This window comes from Ovis aries, chromosome 7, assembly GCF_016772045.2.
Source record: "Ovis aries strain OAR_USU_Benz2616 breed Rambouillet chromosome 7, ARS-UI_Ramb_v3.0, whole genome shotgun sequence".
NCBI classification, from domain to species: Eukaryota; Metazoa; Chordata; class Mammalia; order Artiodactyla; family Bovidae; genus Ovis; species Ovis aries.
Genome location: NC_056060.1, coordinates 74,014,916 through 74,029,973, shown reverse-complemented (window position 1 = coordinate 74,029,973; position 15,058 = coordinate 74,014,916). Strand labels below are relative to the sequence as shown.

Below are 15,058 nucleotides of genomic sequence, written 5' to 3'. Positions count from 1 at the left end.
AATATTCATAGAGTTATACAAAAAAAGTAGAGGACAATAAGATTGGATGTTTTATGTCATCCTGAAATATACTTCTAAAAATATAATTGCTATCATATATATCTAAAGAAAGCATGTTAATCAACAAGAAAAAGAAAATCCAAAGTAACAGTTGCCCTAAGAGACAAATATATCTTGCATATAAAAGGAATAGCCCACGGACTTATGAAATAATGCTTAATAATCACGGAAATGCAGATTAAACATCAAGAAATACCAACAGCTGATGGGACCTGAATTTCTGTAAACATTTTGGAGATTATTTTATTTGCTTATAAAATTGAACATGCACATATACTTTGATTCTGCCTTTCCATTCCTAGGCACATGTCCTGGGAAAAGTTTTGTAGACCCATACAGGGAACATCAAAAGAAAGAATATAGTAGCATTGTTTAAGTTCCTGGTTGGTTTAAAAGTATATACCAATGAAGAAAGCATTCAAGCTCAGCCGTAACCAATGAACTAATCCAAAACCTGAAAACAACCTGAGTGACTGTCAGTGGGAAAAATAGATAAATAGTTATATAATCACACAAAATATTACATACTTGGGAAAGTGAATGACCTATAAACCACATATGATGAATGAATCTTAAGAGTTTAATGTTAAGTGTGAAGAGCAAATCAGAGGAGACTATGTATTGCCTAACATTTTTATAAAGCTCAGAAAGAAGCAACACTTGGTAATATTTTGTTTGGAGATATGTGATAAACAGTTTTTATTTCTATTTTTAATTGGGGTGTAATTGTTTTACACTGTTTTACAATGTTGTGTTAGTCTCTGCTGTACAGCAAAGTAAATCAGCTGTAAGTATACATATATCCCCTCCCTCTTGAGCCTGCTTCCCACCCCACCCAGCATCCCACCGCTCTGATCATCACAGCACTGAGCTGAGCTCCCTGTGCTCTACAGCAGCTTCCCACTAGCTACTGTTTGACACATGACCTGACCTGCCTCTTGAGAAATCTGTATGCAGGTCAGGAAGCAACAGTGAGAACTGGACATGGAACAACAGACTGGTTCCAAATAGGAAAAGGAGTACGTCAAGGCTGTATATCGTCACCCTGCTTATTTAAAACTTATATGCAGACTACATCATGAGAAACACTGGACTGGAAGAAACACAAGCTGGAATCAAGATTGCCGGGAGAAATATAAATCACCTCAGATATACAGATGATACCACCCTTATGGCAGAAAGCGAAGAGGAACTAAAAAGCCTCTTGATGAAAGTGAAAGAGGAGAGTGAAAAAGTTGGCTTAAAGCTCAACGTTCAGAAAATGAAGATCATGGCATCTGGTCCCATCACTTCATGGGAAATACATGGGGAAACAGTGGAAACAGTGTCAGACTTTATTTTTTCGGGCTCCAAAATCACTGCAGATGGTGATTGCAGACATGAAATTAAAAGATGCTTACTCCTTGGAAGAAAAGTCATGACCAACCTAGATAGCATATTGAAAAGCAGAGACATTACTTTGCCAACAAAGGTCCATCTAGTCGAGGCTATGGTTTTTCCAGTAGTCATGTATGGATGTGAGAGTTGGACTGTGAAGAAGGCTGAGCGCCGAAGAATTGATGCTTTTGAACTGTGGTCTTGGAGAAGACTCTTGAGAGTCCCTTGAACTGCAAGGAGATCCAGCCAGTCCATTCTGAAGGAGATCAATCCTGGGATTTCTTTGGAAGGAATGATGCTAAAGCTGAAACTCCAGTACTTTGGCCACCTCATGCGAAGAGTTGACTCATTGGAAAAGACTTTGATGCTGGGAGGGGTTGGGGGCAGGAGGAGAAGGGGACGACAGAGGATGAGATGGCTGGATGGCATCACTGACTCAATGGACATGAATCTGAGTGAACTCCAGGAGTTGGTGATGGACAGGGAGGCCTGGCGTGCTGCAATGCATGGGGTCACAAAGAGTCGGACACGACTGAGCGACTGAACTGAATGTATATATGTCAGTCCTACTCAAAGCAGGTATCTGTTCAGTCAGTACTCAGGTTTATGCAGAGTGACAGAACTATTAACCAGCATACCAACAGATTCAAAGTACTTTTTATAATTTCAGGTACACTCTATGTATCTGATTTCTATGTACCAAATGTTACATTATAACAATAATAAAAAATCTTAGTACAGAAAAACATTAAGCCACTACTCTGTTGCTTAACTGTATTGAATGCTATTGAGAAGTAACCATTGTTTTCGGCAGCATAAAGTTCACTGCTGCTGCTGCTAAGTCGCTTCAGTCATGTCCAACTCTGTGCGACCCCATAGACGGCAGCCCACCAGGCTCCCCCGTCCCTGGGATTCTCCAGGCAAGAACACTGGAGTGGGTTGCCATTTCCTTCTCCAAGGCATGAAAGTGAAAAGTGAAAGGGAAGCTGCTCAGCCGTGTCCGACTCTTCGCGACCCCATGGACTGCAGCCTACCAGGCTTCTCTGTCCATGGGATTTTCCAGGAAAAGTACTGGAGTTGGGTGCCAAAGGTCACTAGTATCTATGAAAAGAGTGGTTTCAATGCAGTGATGAGTTTAGGAAAAAATAAGGACGTGTGGAAGTGGAGACAGTGAATGTATGCGATTTTTTTGGATAAATTTTTCAGTGATAGTTAATCCCAGGGTTTGGTCTTGTTTGTTTGAAGATGAAAATTTTGGAATAGTTTTGTTCATGTCAGGAATGATTTGGAAAGAAAGATTCTTTTAATAATAGCTTTATTTCCTCCAATAAACCATCTTCTGTCATACATAAAAGTAGATGTCATTTTTGATCCCCTTTGCTTCTCTCTTACATTCAGATGATCACTAAGTCGAAGTTAGTCAACTCTTATTTTAAAATATTTTACTGAATCCATCTACGTATGTCTCTGTATGGACCACGTTTAGAGTGAGTCCCTGTAGTAGCCTCTCAACTTGTGTCTCTAGTGGTGTCCTGTCTTCCCTACTTTACCCCTATAATCTATTCTCTACACAGTGGATGGAGTGTTCTTTTATAAACATCGATCAGATTTTATTACACTCCTACTTGGGAATCTTTCTATCAGGCCTGCTGTCGCTTTTGAAATAAAGGGTGAAGTTCTTACCTAACCTACAAGGCCCTCCCTACGTGATTTGACCTCGGCCTGTCTCTCGGATCTCATGGCTGGCACTCTCTCTCTCACTGTTTGAGGCACACTGGATTTCTCTCAGTGCCTTGAACTCACTAGGTTCTTTTCTGCCTCAGTACTGTGGCACTTGGTTATTTCTTCTACCTGGGACACTTTTCCTTAGGTCTAAAGATAGGGCTGACTCTTTTTTGGAATCAGATCTCTGCTCAAGTGTCACCTCCTTAGACAGGTTCCCTAATCACTCTTAATAGGGCCTATCCCATCGTCTTGTTTTAGTTTTTTTATAATAACCCCAAATGGTAATATTTATCTACTTTTTACTTATATGGTTATTATCAGTCATCCCCACTAAAATGTAAGCTCTATGGCAGTAGGTATCTTCTCGGTTTTTAAGCGATATATCCCGCATTGTAGGCAGATGCTGTTACCATCTGAGCCACCAGGGAAGTTAATATATCCTTAGCTCCTAAAATAGTGTCAGGCACATGTAGGTACTCAGTAAGTATTTGTTTAGTGAATTAAGAAAAAATAGGCTTTGTATCCTCTTTAGTCATGGCAGTAATTATGTGTTTAGGTGTGTAATTATTAAATACATGAAGTCTTAAAATAAGTCTGGTTAATCCTTGAACAACTTTGACGTCAGTGTAGTAAAAAATCCACCAATAATTACAGTGTACCCTTCATATACTTGGTTCCTCCATATCCACAGTTCTTCTTATCAGGGCTTCTGCATCCTCAGATTAACCAACCAGGGATCATGTAGCACTATACTACTGTTTACTGCTGAAAAGAATCAGCTTAGTGGATCCACACAGTTCAAATCTGGGTAGTTCAAGGGTCAGCTAGCTGTATATTGCTTTTCTCAGAAATCACAACTACATACTTTAAGCTAGTTTATTGTTCAGGATTTGAATATAAATTTGTGTATCGCATATCTATATTAACTTATAAAAGGGCAGAACAATAAAAACATAATCATATTCTTATCAATAAATCTTTTTCGTGTAATGGTTTTAGTACCTACCATATATTATATAAAGTTTAATAATGTAACATTTTAAAATGTTAACATTTGAAATGTGAAATATATACTTATTTCTTTAAATGCCAAACATAAATATACTAAACAACTGTGCTTTTTTCTTTTCTCAGGATGTTATTGCTGGATTCCTATATACCATTTTAATCTTGGTTATCTTCTATCCATTTGTGGATGTGATTGACAACTTCAACCAAACTCACAGATATGCTCCATTAATCATCATCGGGCTTCATTTAGCCTTGGGGATCTTTTCTTTCACTCTTGACACCTGGAGTACATCCCGGGGAGACACAGCTGAGATTCTGGGAAGTGGTGCAGGGATTGCATGTGGATCTCATTTTACCTATAAAATGGGTCTACTCTTAGATCCTCCTCTGGATATATTACCTTTAGCTAGGCACCCCATTTCAATGACTCTGTTTGGAAAAGCCATATTGCGGATATTCATAGGGATGTTCTTTGTACTAGTCGTCAGAGATATGATGAAAAGGATCACTATTCCTTTAGCCTGTAAAATCTTCAGTATACCTTGTGATGATATTCGAAAAGCAAGGCAGCACATGGAAGTTGAACTTCCTTATCGGTATATCACCTATGGAATGGTTGGTTTCTCCATCACATTTTTGGTTCCTTACATATTTTTCTTTATTGGAATCTCTTGATGGAGAACTACTGTTTATGAGAAGAAAGAAGGGTATCAATTACTGATATCTAAAAACCATATTCTAGTTAAAAGCCAAATCAGAGTTAGGCTTTTGCAGGACTTTAACTTAAATAATTATTTAAGTAAATTCTTAAGAGTCAGTGCATTTTATCACTGCACATCCAGTTACTGTTTTAGGTGAGCTGAGCTATTACAACATTGAGAAAATGATAAATACCATTTGGAATGTTCATGTAATATTTGGAGAGTTTTGTGCTGTTATGGATTCAAGTTATATAATATATATTAAGGAACATAATATCAAATTATGTATCTAATGTATATTATATATAAAATAATATACCTAAGTTTCTTTGAACCATGGGGGTGTATTATAAAATCAATAATAGTATGCAAACAGTTGTGCCTGTGTATTTGGATTTAATACAGGTATGTTATTAACTGATTAATTTTAATTTACAATGGGAACCATTTCCTAATCTAATTGCATAATTACTAGACCAGAATTCATATGTTACCACATATTAATTTACTGCCTCTTTTTACACTGCCATCATCCTTCATGTTATCCATGATGTTGAACATAGGAGGCATTTTTAATGGACCAAATTTTCCCAAAAATTAGTTTTGAATTCCTTTTTTTTGTTGTTGTTTTCCAGTTGTGTGCACTGTGTTGAATGTATTTTATTTGCAGTTGTTCTGGACATTAGTTTAATAAGTCAGGTACTGAATTTTATTGCTTGCTAATTGTGCCTTTCTGTTGCTGAATTAAGAAATGCCATGTATACTGTGATATAAAAATAAGGCTAACTTTATCTTAAGTTACATATAATCAGACAAACATTTTAAAAAATATCTGTCAAGCTAACAGGGCTAGAAGTAAACCACCTTCAATTCTTTAGCCTTTGTTTAGAAAGAAACGTGGAATGGGCTAAATTTTCTCACTAATTTATTGGGAACCTAAATGGATAAATATTCCATTTTTATAGGTATTTTTCTGTGCATTGCAAGTTATAGGAACAAGATATATTTTTTGTACATTGTCTTGGTCGTTTATACTACAGGTAGATAATTCCAATGAATGGAAATGTAATTGAACTTTATAGATGGGACAATGCACATGTTTCATATATAAACAAACCATTTTTCTAAATTATTTGGAAGGGATTGGATTTAGCAGTGTTAACTTTTAATACCCATTTAGTAGCTACTTAATGGTAAATTATAAAATTTAAAAGTGTCAGAATTTTAGATCTTATTTTTTTCAACCTTTTATTATTTTCACAGTGGAAGATTTGAGTATAAATATTAAACGATTCTTTATTCTGTCCGTGCCTTTATATTTTGAAGTGTAATTGTAATTAGGTTAACATTAAATTTATTTGTATTAAGTTTTTCATAAAGAGAATTAACTTTCCATGTAAATGAGCATCGGGTATGGAATTACTGACTTAGTGCAATATCTGTCTGATTATCCAGAGATATCAACTTAAGATGTTTCTATTTTGGGCAACATAACTATTTGAGCTCATATTTTTATAACTCTGATTGAGAATTTAAAGACATGGTAATTTTTGACGATAGTGCGTCTGATAATTGTAAGTAAAGTAACTAAATTTACAGCCTTTACCTATTAGTTAACAGAAAACCAAGGCACTTAGAAAGATACTGGTACGTTGGAAAATGCGCAAAGAACTTTTCTTTCAAAATGTGTTTACTGAATTGAATTTTAGGGACTATTTCCTATAATTTGGGTCTATGCTATCTTATTAATTTTTATATCGAGCTTAAAAGTATTTGAAAATATTCCATTTCTTTGTGATTTATTATTTTCTGTCCTATGGTAGTTCCATGCTAAATGTATTTTAAAATAAAAGCCAAATTCAAGATTGGAGGGTGTTTTGTTTGCCTTCTATGTATTTGTTTCTGTATTTCCTGGTAGAAATGTATGAAATATGTCTAGTATTTTCATTCTAGCAGTCTTTTCCTGTGAAGCATTTCATTCACTGTAAGTACTGTTTTTAGTAATAGAAGACACTGAAGAAATTCTTTATGGTTCATACTGACTTTGGGCTCTATATATGATCATTCTGACACTGAACTTTCAGTGAAAATTTTCATAACTTTATTTTTAAAACTTATGCCTAAAACATGTTTCAATAAAACCCATGATTAAGTATTGCAGGTGTTTAGTTGACTGCTAATCCATTAATTCAGGCTCATAATACTAGGAACAGGTACCTTTTCAAGCAGAATAAACATATGAACACTTCATTTATAACTTATGAACTGTCATAACATGAATTGTAAAAACTAGGGCTGCCCATAGGTTTTTACAATCTAATTTTTAAAACCTTAATATAAAGTGGTACTACTAAAGTAGATTTACATTAATTTTATTAGCTTTCTTTATAAGTAGTTTATTAAATGTATCTTTCAAAGAATATAAATATTAATTCAGTGATGTGAGTATAATTTAAAGCAAATTTTCATAAAATGTTTGATAAAGATGAATAAATACTAAAATGTTTTTGAGTGTTTTATTAAATAAATACTTAAATGTTTTTATTTTTGTAATCACAGAATTTTATGTGGCAAAGACTTTTGATCACTAAAGCAATTTTATTCTTGTTAGCAAAGACTATTTACTCTTAAATTTTAAAACCAGCTGTTTAATCTGGACATCAGTAAGGATCAATTTTAAAAATTCAACTTTATAGTTGAATTAGTTCTTCTGAAAGGAGTTTTTGTTGTTTGCTGTGGAGATTATTTTGAGAAAGGGCAGCAGCAATGGTTTGAGAAAAGAGTAATTGGATGTAGTGAATGTTACTGTGTTGATTATTTTGTTAAATTTTGGTCATGTTCTTCCAGTTTTTGCTCTTGTACATAAGTTAAAAAGAAGACTTTTAAACTTGAATTTTAAGTAACTTTTACAGTTGAATTTTAATGGTGGTTACATAAGCTATACGCCTAATCCTTCTCCAGGGAATCTTCCCGACCAGGAATCCAACTGGGGTCTCCTACATTGCAGGCAGATTCTTTACCAGCTGAGCTACCAGGAAAACCCTGAAGCTATAAATAGCACAATAAAAAAAAGTTTCAACATGCTAACTACAAAGGACATTTTAGAATGCTCTTCATTTTTAAGCATACGAAACCACTTCAAATTTTATAAACAAAGCATTCCACACCTTCCTTGTGAGACATACATGAGGGAAAATTCAAAGAAAAATAAAATAAAATTTTTAATAAAAATGTTTACAGAAATGCTAACTTTTTAACCTCAGCTAGTTGATATTTCCTAATTTGGTCTTTTTTCCTTTCACCATGTTTTGTCTTGGTGTATTTCCCATGGATGTCTAAAAAGCCCAGCTCCTACTACTGTAATCAGATGTGGCAGGAATCTAACGGGTAATGTTAGGAGTGTTTTCCTGTCAGTTTCTGAAAGCCAGATGAACTCTAAGACTGCTTTCTGACCTGTACTGACAGACTGTATCATGACTGTCTACAGCATCATTGGGTTTATTTTCAGTCTCAAATGTCAGAGTTCATTATCTCAGCCTTTAAAAAATCATACATCTACTATTATGCTGTTTGCAATATTTGTTCGATTTAATAAATATTTTAAAAATTTCTTTTGTTACATAATGACATTTTCTTATGAGATGTAAAATGGATTCTTTTAAAAAATAGTTACTACAGTAATATTACCTCATGTTGCATGATTGCCCAGTCTCTAGATAGGTATGTGCATTTTCCAGGCAAAAAATTTCATAAGTTTTCATCAGCTTCTCAGAGATTGGTGATCTAAAAAAGTTTAAAAATATGTAACAGTCTACATTTTACTTCTTGTTCTGTTTTAAAGGTTCATGTTGTAAATGAATGCTTCCAATTCATCTAGTAAGAATTTTGTCACTTTTCATGCAAATATTTAAAGGATAATGATTTAGAGTCTTGAAATGTTTTGCATGTAATTACTACAATACCCCATTGTATACAATAGAATGTGATTTGTATCCAGATAAGTTTTAAGATGTATTTTCTTTCGAGTTAAAATAAAATCTGAGAAGAAAATATTCTGTATATGTGGGGATATAACTTTAGTGTCCAGTAATAAGCTATATAAATATGTTCTTGAGAATGTCATTTTGTACAGTTTGATGTTTAATCTTTCACATAACCAACTAATTCACAATCTGTGATTTTTATAATTAAAGTGATATTTACAATCAAAATGTAGATGAGATACAGTTGGGGCTTAAGTGTAAATTTTTTAACTTAAGCACTCCCCTTGCAGAGTCTACAGGCCTTGATGTGTTCTGCAACAAGGACTGTCTCCCAGGGGATGTGCTGGGATTTGTAGACATGCTCTGGGAGGGAACATTGTGTTCTTCAATTTATTTCCTAACCTACTATGCTTGAGACCGGACTTCCTTCTGTAGGTTGAAGTCAGAAACTATCACACATCCAAACAACCCCAGCTGCTTAAGATATGGTTTATAAGGGTGAGTGTAGGAAGGGGTTTGCTAGTAATCAGAATTGTTGTTCATTTGCTAACTCACGTCTGACACTTTGACTGCAGCACAGCAAACCACTCCGGTATCCTTGCTGCGAGAACCCCATAAACAGTATAAAAAGGCAAAAAGAATCAGAGAGACACAGTCAATATGTTCTGGACCTGTCAGGTAATCCACAGTACACCCATGAGCACCTCAGTTTTCTGATTCAACATTATTCTTCCAGAGAGCTCTTGGCTTCCTCATTAGAACTGTATATGTGTGTCTGTTACTTATTTTAAAAGGAAGTAATAGCTATATTGTCTTATTTTTACCTTACAATTAGCCCTCAAATATGTTAGTAGAGAGCACAGATCTCTTAAGGGTAACCATTCCATATTATTCACTTGAAACTCATTAAAAGAAAACTTTGGTGACTTTTCCATGATATGGTTTCCTAGCTAGAACAGAAAGATTATAGAATTTTGTTTAGGGAGCTTTAGGTGTTCCATGTCACAATTGGTTCAGTTCAGTCGCTCAGTCATGTCCAGCTCTTTGTGACCCCATGGACTGCAGCACGCCAGGCCTCCCTGTCCATCACCAACTCTAGCAGTTTACTCAAGCTCATGGCCACTGAGTCGGTGATGCCATCCAACCATCTCATCCTCTGTTGTCCCCTTCTAAGCTTGCCTTCAATCTTTCCAAGCATCAGGGTCTTTTCAAATGAGTCAGCTCTTTACATCAGGTGGCCAAAGTACTGGAGTTTCAGCTTCAACATCAATCCTTCCAATGTACATACAGGACTGATTTCCTTTAGGATGGACTGGTTGGATCTCCTTGCAGTTCAAGGGACTCTCAAGAGTCTTCTCCAGCACCACTGTTCAAAAGCATCAATTCTTCAGCACTCAGCTTTCCTTATAGTCCAACTCTCACATCCATACATGACCACAGGAAAAACCATAGCCTTGACAAGACGGACCTTTGTTGGCAAAGTAATCTCTCTGCTTTTTTAATATGCTGATAGGTTGGTCATAATGTTCCTTCCAAGGAGTAAGTGTCTTTTAATTTCATGGCTGCAGTCACCACCTGCAGTGATTTTGGAGCCCCGAAAAATAAAAGCCACTGCTTCCACTGTTTCTCCATCTATTTGCCATGAAGTGATGGGACCATATGCCATGATCTTAATTTTCTGAATGTTGAGCTTTAAGCCAACTTTTTCACTCTCCTCTTTCACTTTCATCAAGAGGCTCTGTAGTTCCTCTTCACTTACTGCCATAAGAGTGGTGTCATCTGCATATCTGAGGTTATTGATATTTCTCCTGGCAATCTTGATTCCAGCTTGTGTTTCCTCCAGCCCAGCATTTCTCATGATATGCTCTGCACATAAGTTAAATAAGCAGGGTGACAATATACAGCCTTGACGTACTCCTTTTCCTATTTGGAACCAGTCTGTTGTTCCATGTGCAGTTCTAACTGTTGTTTCCTGACCTGCATACAGGTCAGGTGGTCTGGCATTCCCATCTCTTTCAGGATTTTCCACAGTTTATTGTGATCCACACAGGCAAAGGCTTTGGCATAGTCAAGAAACCAGACATAGATGTTTTTCTGAAACTCTCTTGCTTTTTGGATGATCCAGTGGATGTTGGCAATTTGATCTCTGGTTCCTCTGCCTTTTCTAAAACCAGCTTGAACATATGGAATTTCAAGGTTCACATACTATTGAAGCCTGGCTTGGAGAATTTTGAGCATTACTAGCGTGTGAGATGAGTGCAGTTTTGCGGTAGTTTGAGCATTCTTTGGCATTGCCTTTCTTTGGGATTGGAATGAAAATTGACCTTTTCCAGTCCTGTGGCCACTGCTGAGCTTTACCAATTTGCTGACATGTTGAGTGCAGCATTTTCACAGCATCATCTTTAGGATTTGAAATAGCTCAACTGGAATTCCATCACCTCCACTAGCTTTGTTCGTAGTGATGCTTCCTAAGGCCTACTTGACTTCACATTCCAGGATGTCTGGCTCTAGATAAGTGATCACACCATCGTGATTATCTGGGTCATGAAGATCTTTGTACAGTTCTTCTGTGTATTCTTGCCACCTCTTCTTAATATCTTCTGCTTCTGTTAGGTCCAGACCATTTCTGTCCTTTATTGAGCCCATCTTTGCATGAAATGTTCTCTTGGTATCTCTAATTTTCTTGAAGAGATCTCTAGTCTTTCCCATTCTGTTGTTTTCCTCTATTTCTTTGCACTGAAGGCTTTCTTACCTCTTCTTGCTATTTTTTGGAACTCTGCATTAAAATGGGTAGATCTTCCTTTTCTCCTTTGCTTTTGGCCTCTTTTCTTTTCACAAGCTATTTGTAAGGCCTCCTCAGACAACCATTTTGCTTTGTAGCATTTCTTTTTCTTGGGAATGGTCTTGATCCCTGTTTCCCATACAATGTCACGGACCTCCATCCATAGTTCATCAGGGATTCTGTCTATCAGACCTAGTCCCTTAAATCTATTTCTCACTTCCACTGTATAATCATAAGGGATTTGATTTAGGTCATACCTGAATGGTCTAGTGGTTTTCCCTACTTTCTTCAATTTCAGTCTGAATTTGGCAATAAGGAGTTCATGATCTGAGCCACAATCAGCTCCTGGTCTTGTTTTTGCTGAATGTATAGAGCTTCTCCATCTTTGGGTGCAAAGAATATAATCAATCTGATTTCAGTATTGACCATCTGATAATGTTCATGTGTAGAGTCTTCTCTGGTGTTGTTCGAAGAGGGTGTTTGCTATGACCAGTGCATTCTCTTGGCAGAACTCTATTAGCCTTTGCCCTGCTTCATTCTGTACTCCAAGGCCAAATTTGCCTGTTATTCCAGGTGTTTCTTGACTTCATACTTTTGCATTCCAGTCCCCTATCATGAAAACGACATCTTTTTGGGGTGTTAATTCTAGCAGGTCTTGCAGGTCTTCATAGAACCGTTCAACTTCAGCTTCTTCAGCATTACTGGTCAGGGCATCAACTTGGATTACCATGATATTGAATGGTTTGCCTTGGAGATGAACAGAGATCATTCTGTAGTGAGACTGCATCCAAGCGCTGCATTTTGGACTCTCTTGTTGACCATGATGGCTACTCCCTTTCTTCTATGGGATTCTTGCCCACAGTAGTAGATATCATGGTCATCTGAGTTAAATTCACCCATTCCAGTCCATTTTAGATCGCTGATTCCTAGAAAATCGACCTTCACTCTTGCCATCTCCTGTTTGATCACTTCCAATTTGCCTTGATTCATGGACCTAACATTCCAGGTTCCTATGCAGTATTGCTCTTTACGGCATCAGACCTTGCTTCTATCACCAGTCACATCCACAACTAGGTGATTTTTTTGCTTTGGCTCCATCTCTTCATTCTTTCTGGAGTTATTTCCCCACTGTTCTCTAGTAGTATATTGGGTACCTACTGACCTGGGGAGTTCGTCTTTCAGTGTCCTGTCTTTTTGCCTTTTCATACTGTTTATGGGGTTCTCAAGGCAGGAATACTGAAGTGGTTTGCCATTCCCTTCTCCAGTGGACCACATTTTGTCAGAACTCTCCACCATGACCCGTCCGTCTTGGGTGGTCCTACACGGCATGGCTTATAGTTTCATTGAGTTAGACAAGTCCATGTGATTAGATTGGTTAGTTTTCTGGGATCGTGGTTTTCAGTCTGTCTGCCCTCTGATGGAGGATAAAGTGAAGTCTCAGTTGTGTCCAACTCTTGGTACCTGTACCTTCCAGGCTTCTCCATCCATGGGATTTTCTAGGCAAGATTACTGGAATGGGTTGCCATTTCCTTCTCCAGGGGATCATCCCAACCCAGGGATTGAACCTGCATTGCAGGCAGACTGTTTACCCTCTGAGCCATAAGAGGACTTGGAGAAGGATAAGAGGCTTATGAAAGCTTCCTGATGGGATAGACTGACTGAGAGGGATACTTGCTCTTGTTCTGATGGGCAGGGCCATATAAATCTTGAATCCAATTTTCTGTTGATGGGTGGAGCTGTGTTCCCTCCCTGCTACTTACCTGGGGCCAAACTATGGTGAGGTGGTACATTCCAAATTAGGGCTTCACTGGTGGCTCAGATGGTAAAACGTCTGCTTGCAATGCAGGAGACCAGAGTTCAATCCCTGGGTTGGGAAGATCCCCTGGAGAAGGAAATGGCAACCCACTCCAGTATGCTTGCCTCCCATGGACAGAGGAGCCTGGTAGGCTACATTCCAGGAGGTTGCAGAGTCAGACACGACTGAGTGACTTCACTAAACTAGGTGGAGGTAATGAAGATAATTACCTCCTTCAAAAGATCCCAGGCAGGTACTGCTACAGTCTATGCCTCCAACCGTGCAGCAGGCCACCACCAACCCACGCCTTCGCTGGAGACTCCTGGACACCCACAGGCAAGTCTCCTGTGGGGTCACTGTTCCTTTCTCCTGGGTCCTGGTGCACAAGGTTCATGTTGGGGCCATGCTCAGTAAATCTTTAATCCAATTTTCTGGTGAAGGGCGGGGCTGTGGCAACCTCCTTCAAAAAGACTTATGCCAGCATGCCCTTGCAAGTCTATCATGAAGTTGGTTTCAGATTCCCAGGTTGAAAGCAGTGATTTCTCTCAAATCCCGACCCTGATACAGAGCTCTTCATTTTTTACAGAACTCTTGTTCAATATTGTGAAAATTTTTTTGTATGAATTCCATTCTGTGTGAAGATGCTAGTCAACTGGAATTGACTTTTGTGTTTCTGTTCTATGTTTTCTCCAATAAATATAGTGATAAAACATGTGTGTCGAATAAAAGAAACAGACTCAAGCCAGTATGTTATAGATGATGCCAGAAGAGCAGAATTTTTGTTTTGATTTTGTCTTTGACTATAATTTGCTATATACCTTTAGGCACTAGCTCTATCTTCCATGAGACACTATGTCCTCACATAAAATGAAAAGGTTGGACTTGATATTTTCTAGGATCCCTTTCAACACTAGGTGGTTCAGAGGTTAAAGCATCTGCCTCCAATGCGGGAGACCTGGGTTCAATCCCTGGGTCGGGAAGATCCCCTGGAGAAGGAAATGGTAACCCACTCCAGTATTCTTGCCTGGAGAATCCCACAGACAGGGGAGCCTGGTAGTCCACAGGGTCACAAAGAGTCGGACATGACTGAGCGACTTCACTCACTCACTCACAGACCAAGCATGCAAAAACAAAGGAAATAGTTATACTGTTATTATTAGGGTACTGAAATTTAACAGAAGAAAAATTAACCCCTTTTGACTGAGGGAATACAGTTGAAGGAGCCTATTCTTATCCTGTCTGTAAATGGTTTGTAGACACCCCTCTAAGAAAGTTTTAAGTTTCTCCAAAGAGAAACAATGAGTTAATAGCTTTAGAATTGCCATAATAGGAGGTTGTAAGTCTCAGTCATAATTTTTGTTTGAATCACAAGGTTTAAAGTGACTGCTAGGTATTACCCAATTCAACCTACTATCCAAATAGTTCTAAACTGAAATCACCTAAACGAGATAGTTCTTTGTTTAAAAAGTAAAGTGGGGTGGGTTGGAGGCAGGGACAGGGTAGATGCCAAATTAGCTATGTAGTTCCATAATTCATTCAACATATTTTGCTAGCTATCAAGATGAACATGTAAATGAAAAAGAGAAAGAAAAAGAAAATTCCCTCTGGGATGCTCAATCAGAAC

General features: G+C 37.6%; 1 protein-coding gene across 1 annotated transcript in view; it reads left to right on the top strand.

The window, feature by feature from the left end:
• The window catches only part of SGPP1 (sphingosine-1-phosphate phosphatase 1), a 42,849-nt gene extending 36,107 nt beyond the window's left edge, over positions 1-6,742 (top strand). Inside the window, exon 3 of the mRNA XM_004010713.6 lies at positions 4,297-6,742. Coding sequence (XP_004010762.2) covers positions 4,297-4,848 — 552 coding nt within the window. The 3' untranslated portion in view covers positions 4,849-6,742. The remainder of the gene's footprint in view (positions 1-4,296) is intronic.
• Positions 6,743-15,058: the final 8,316 nt, after the last annotated feature.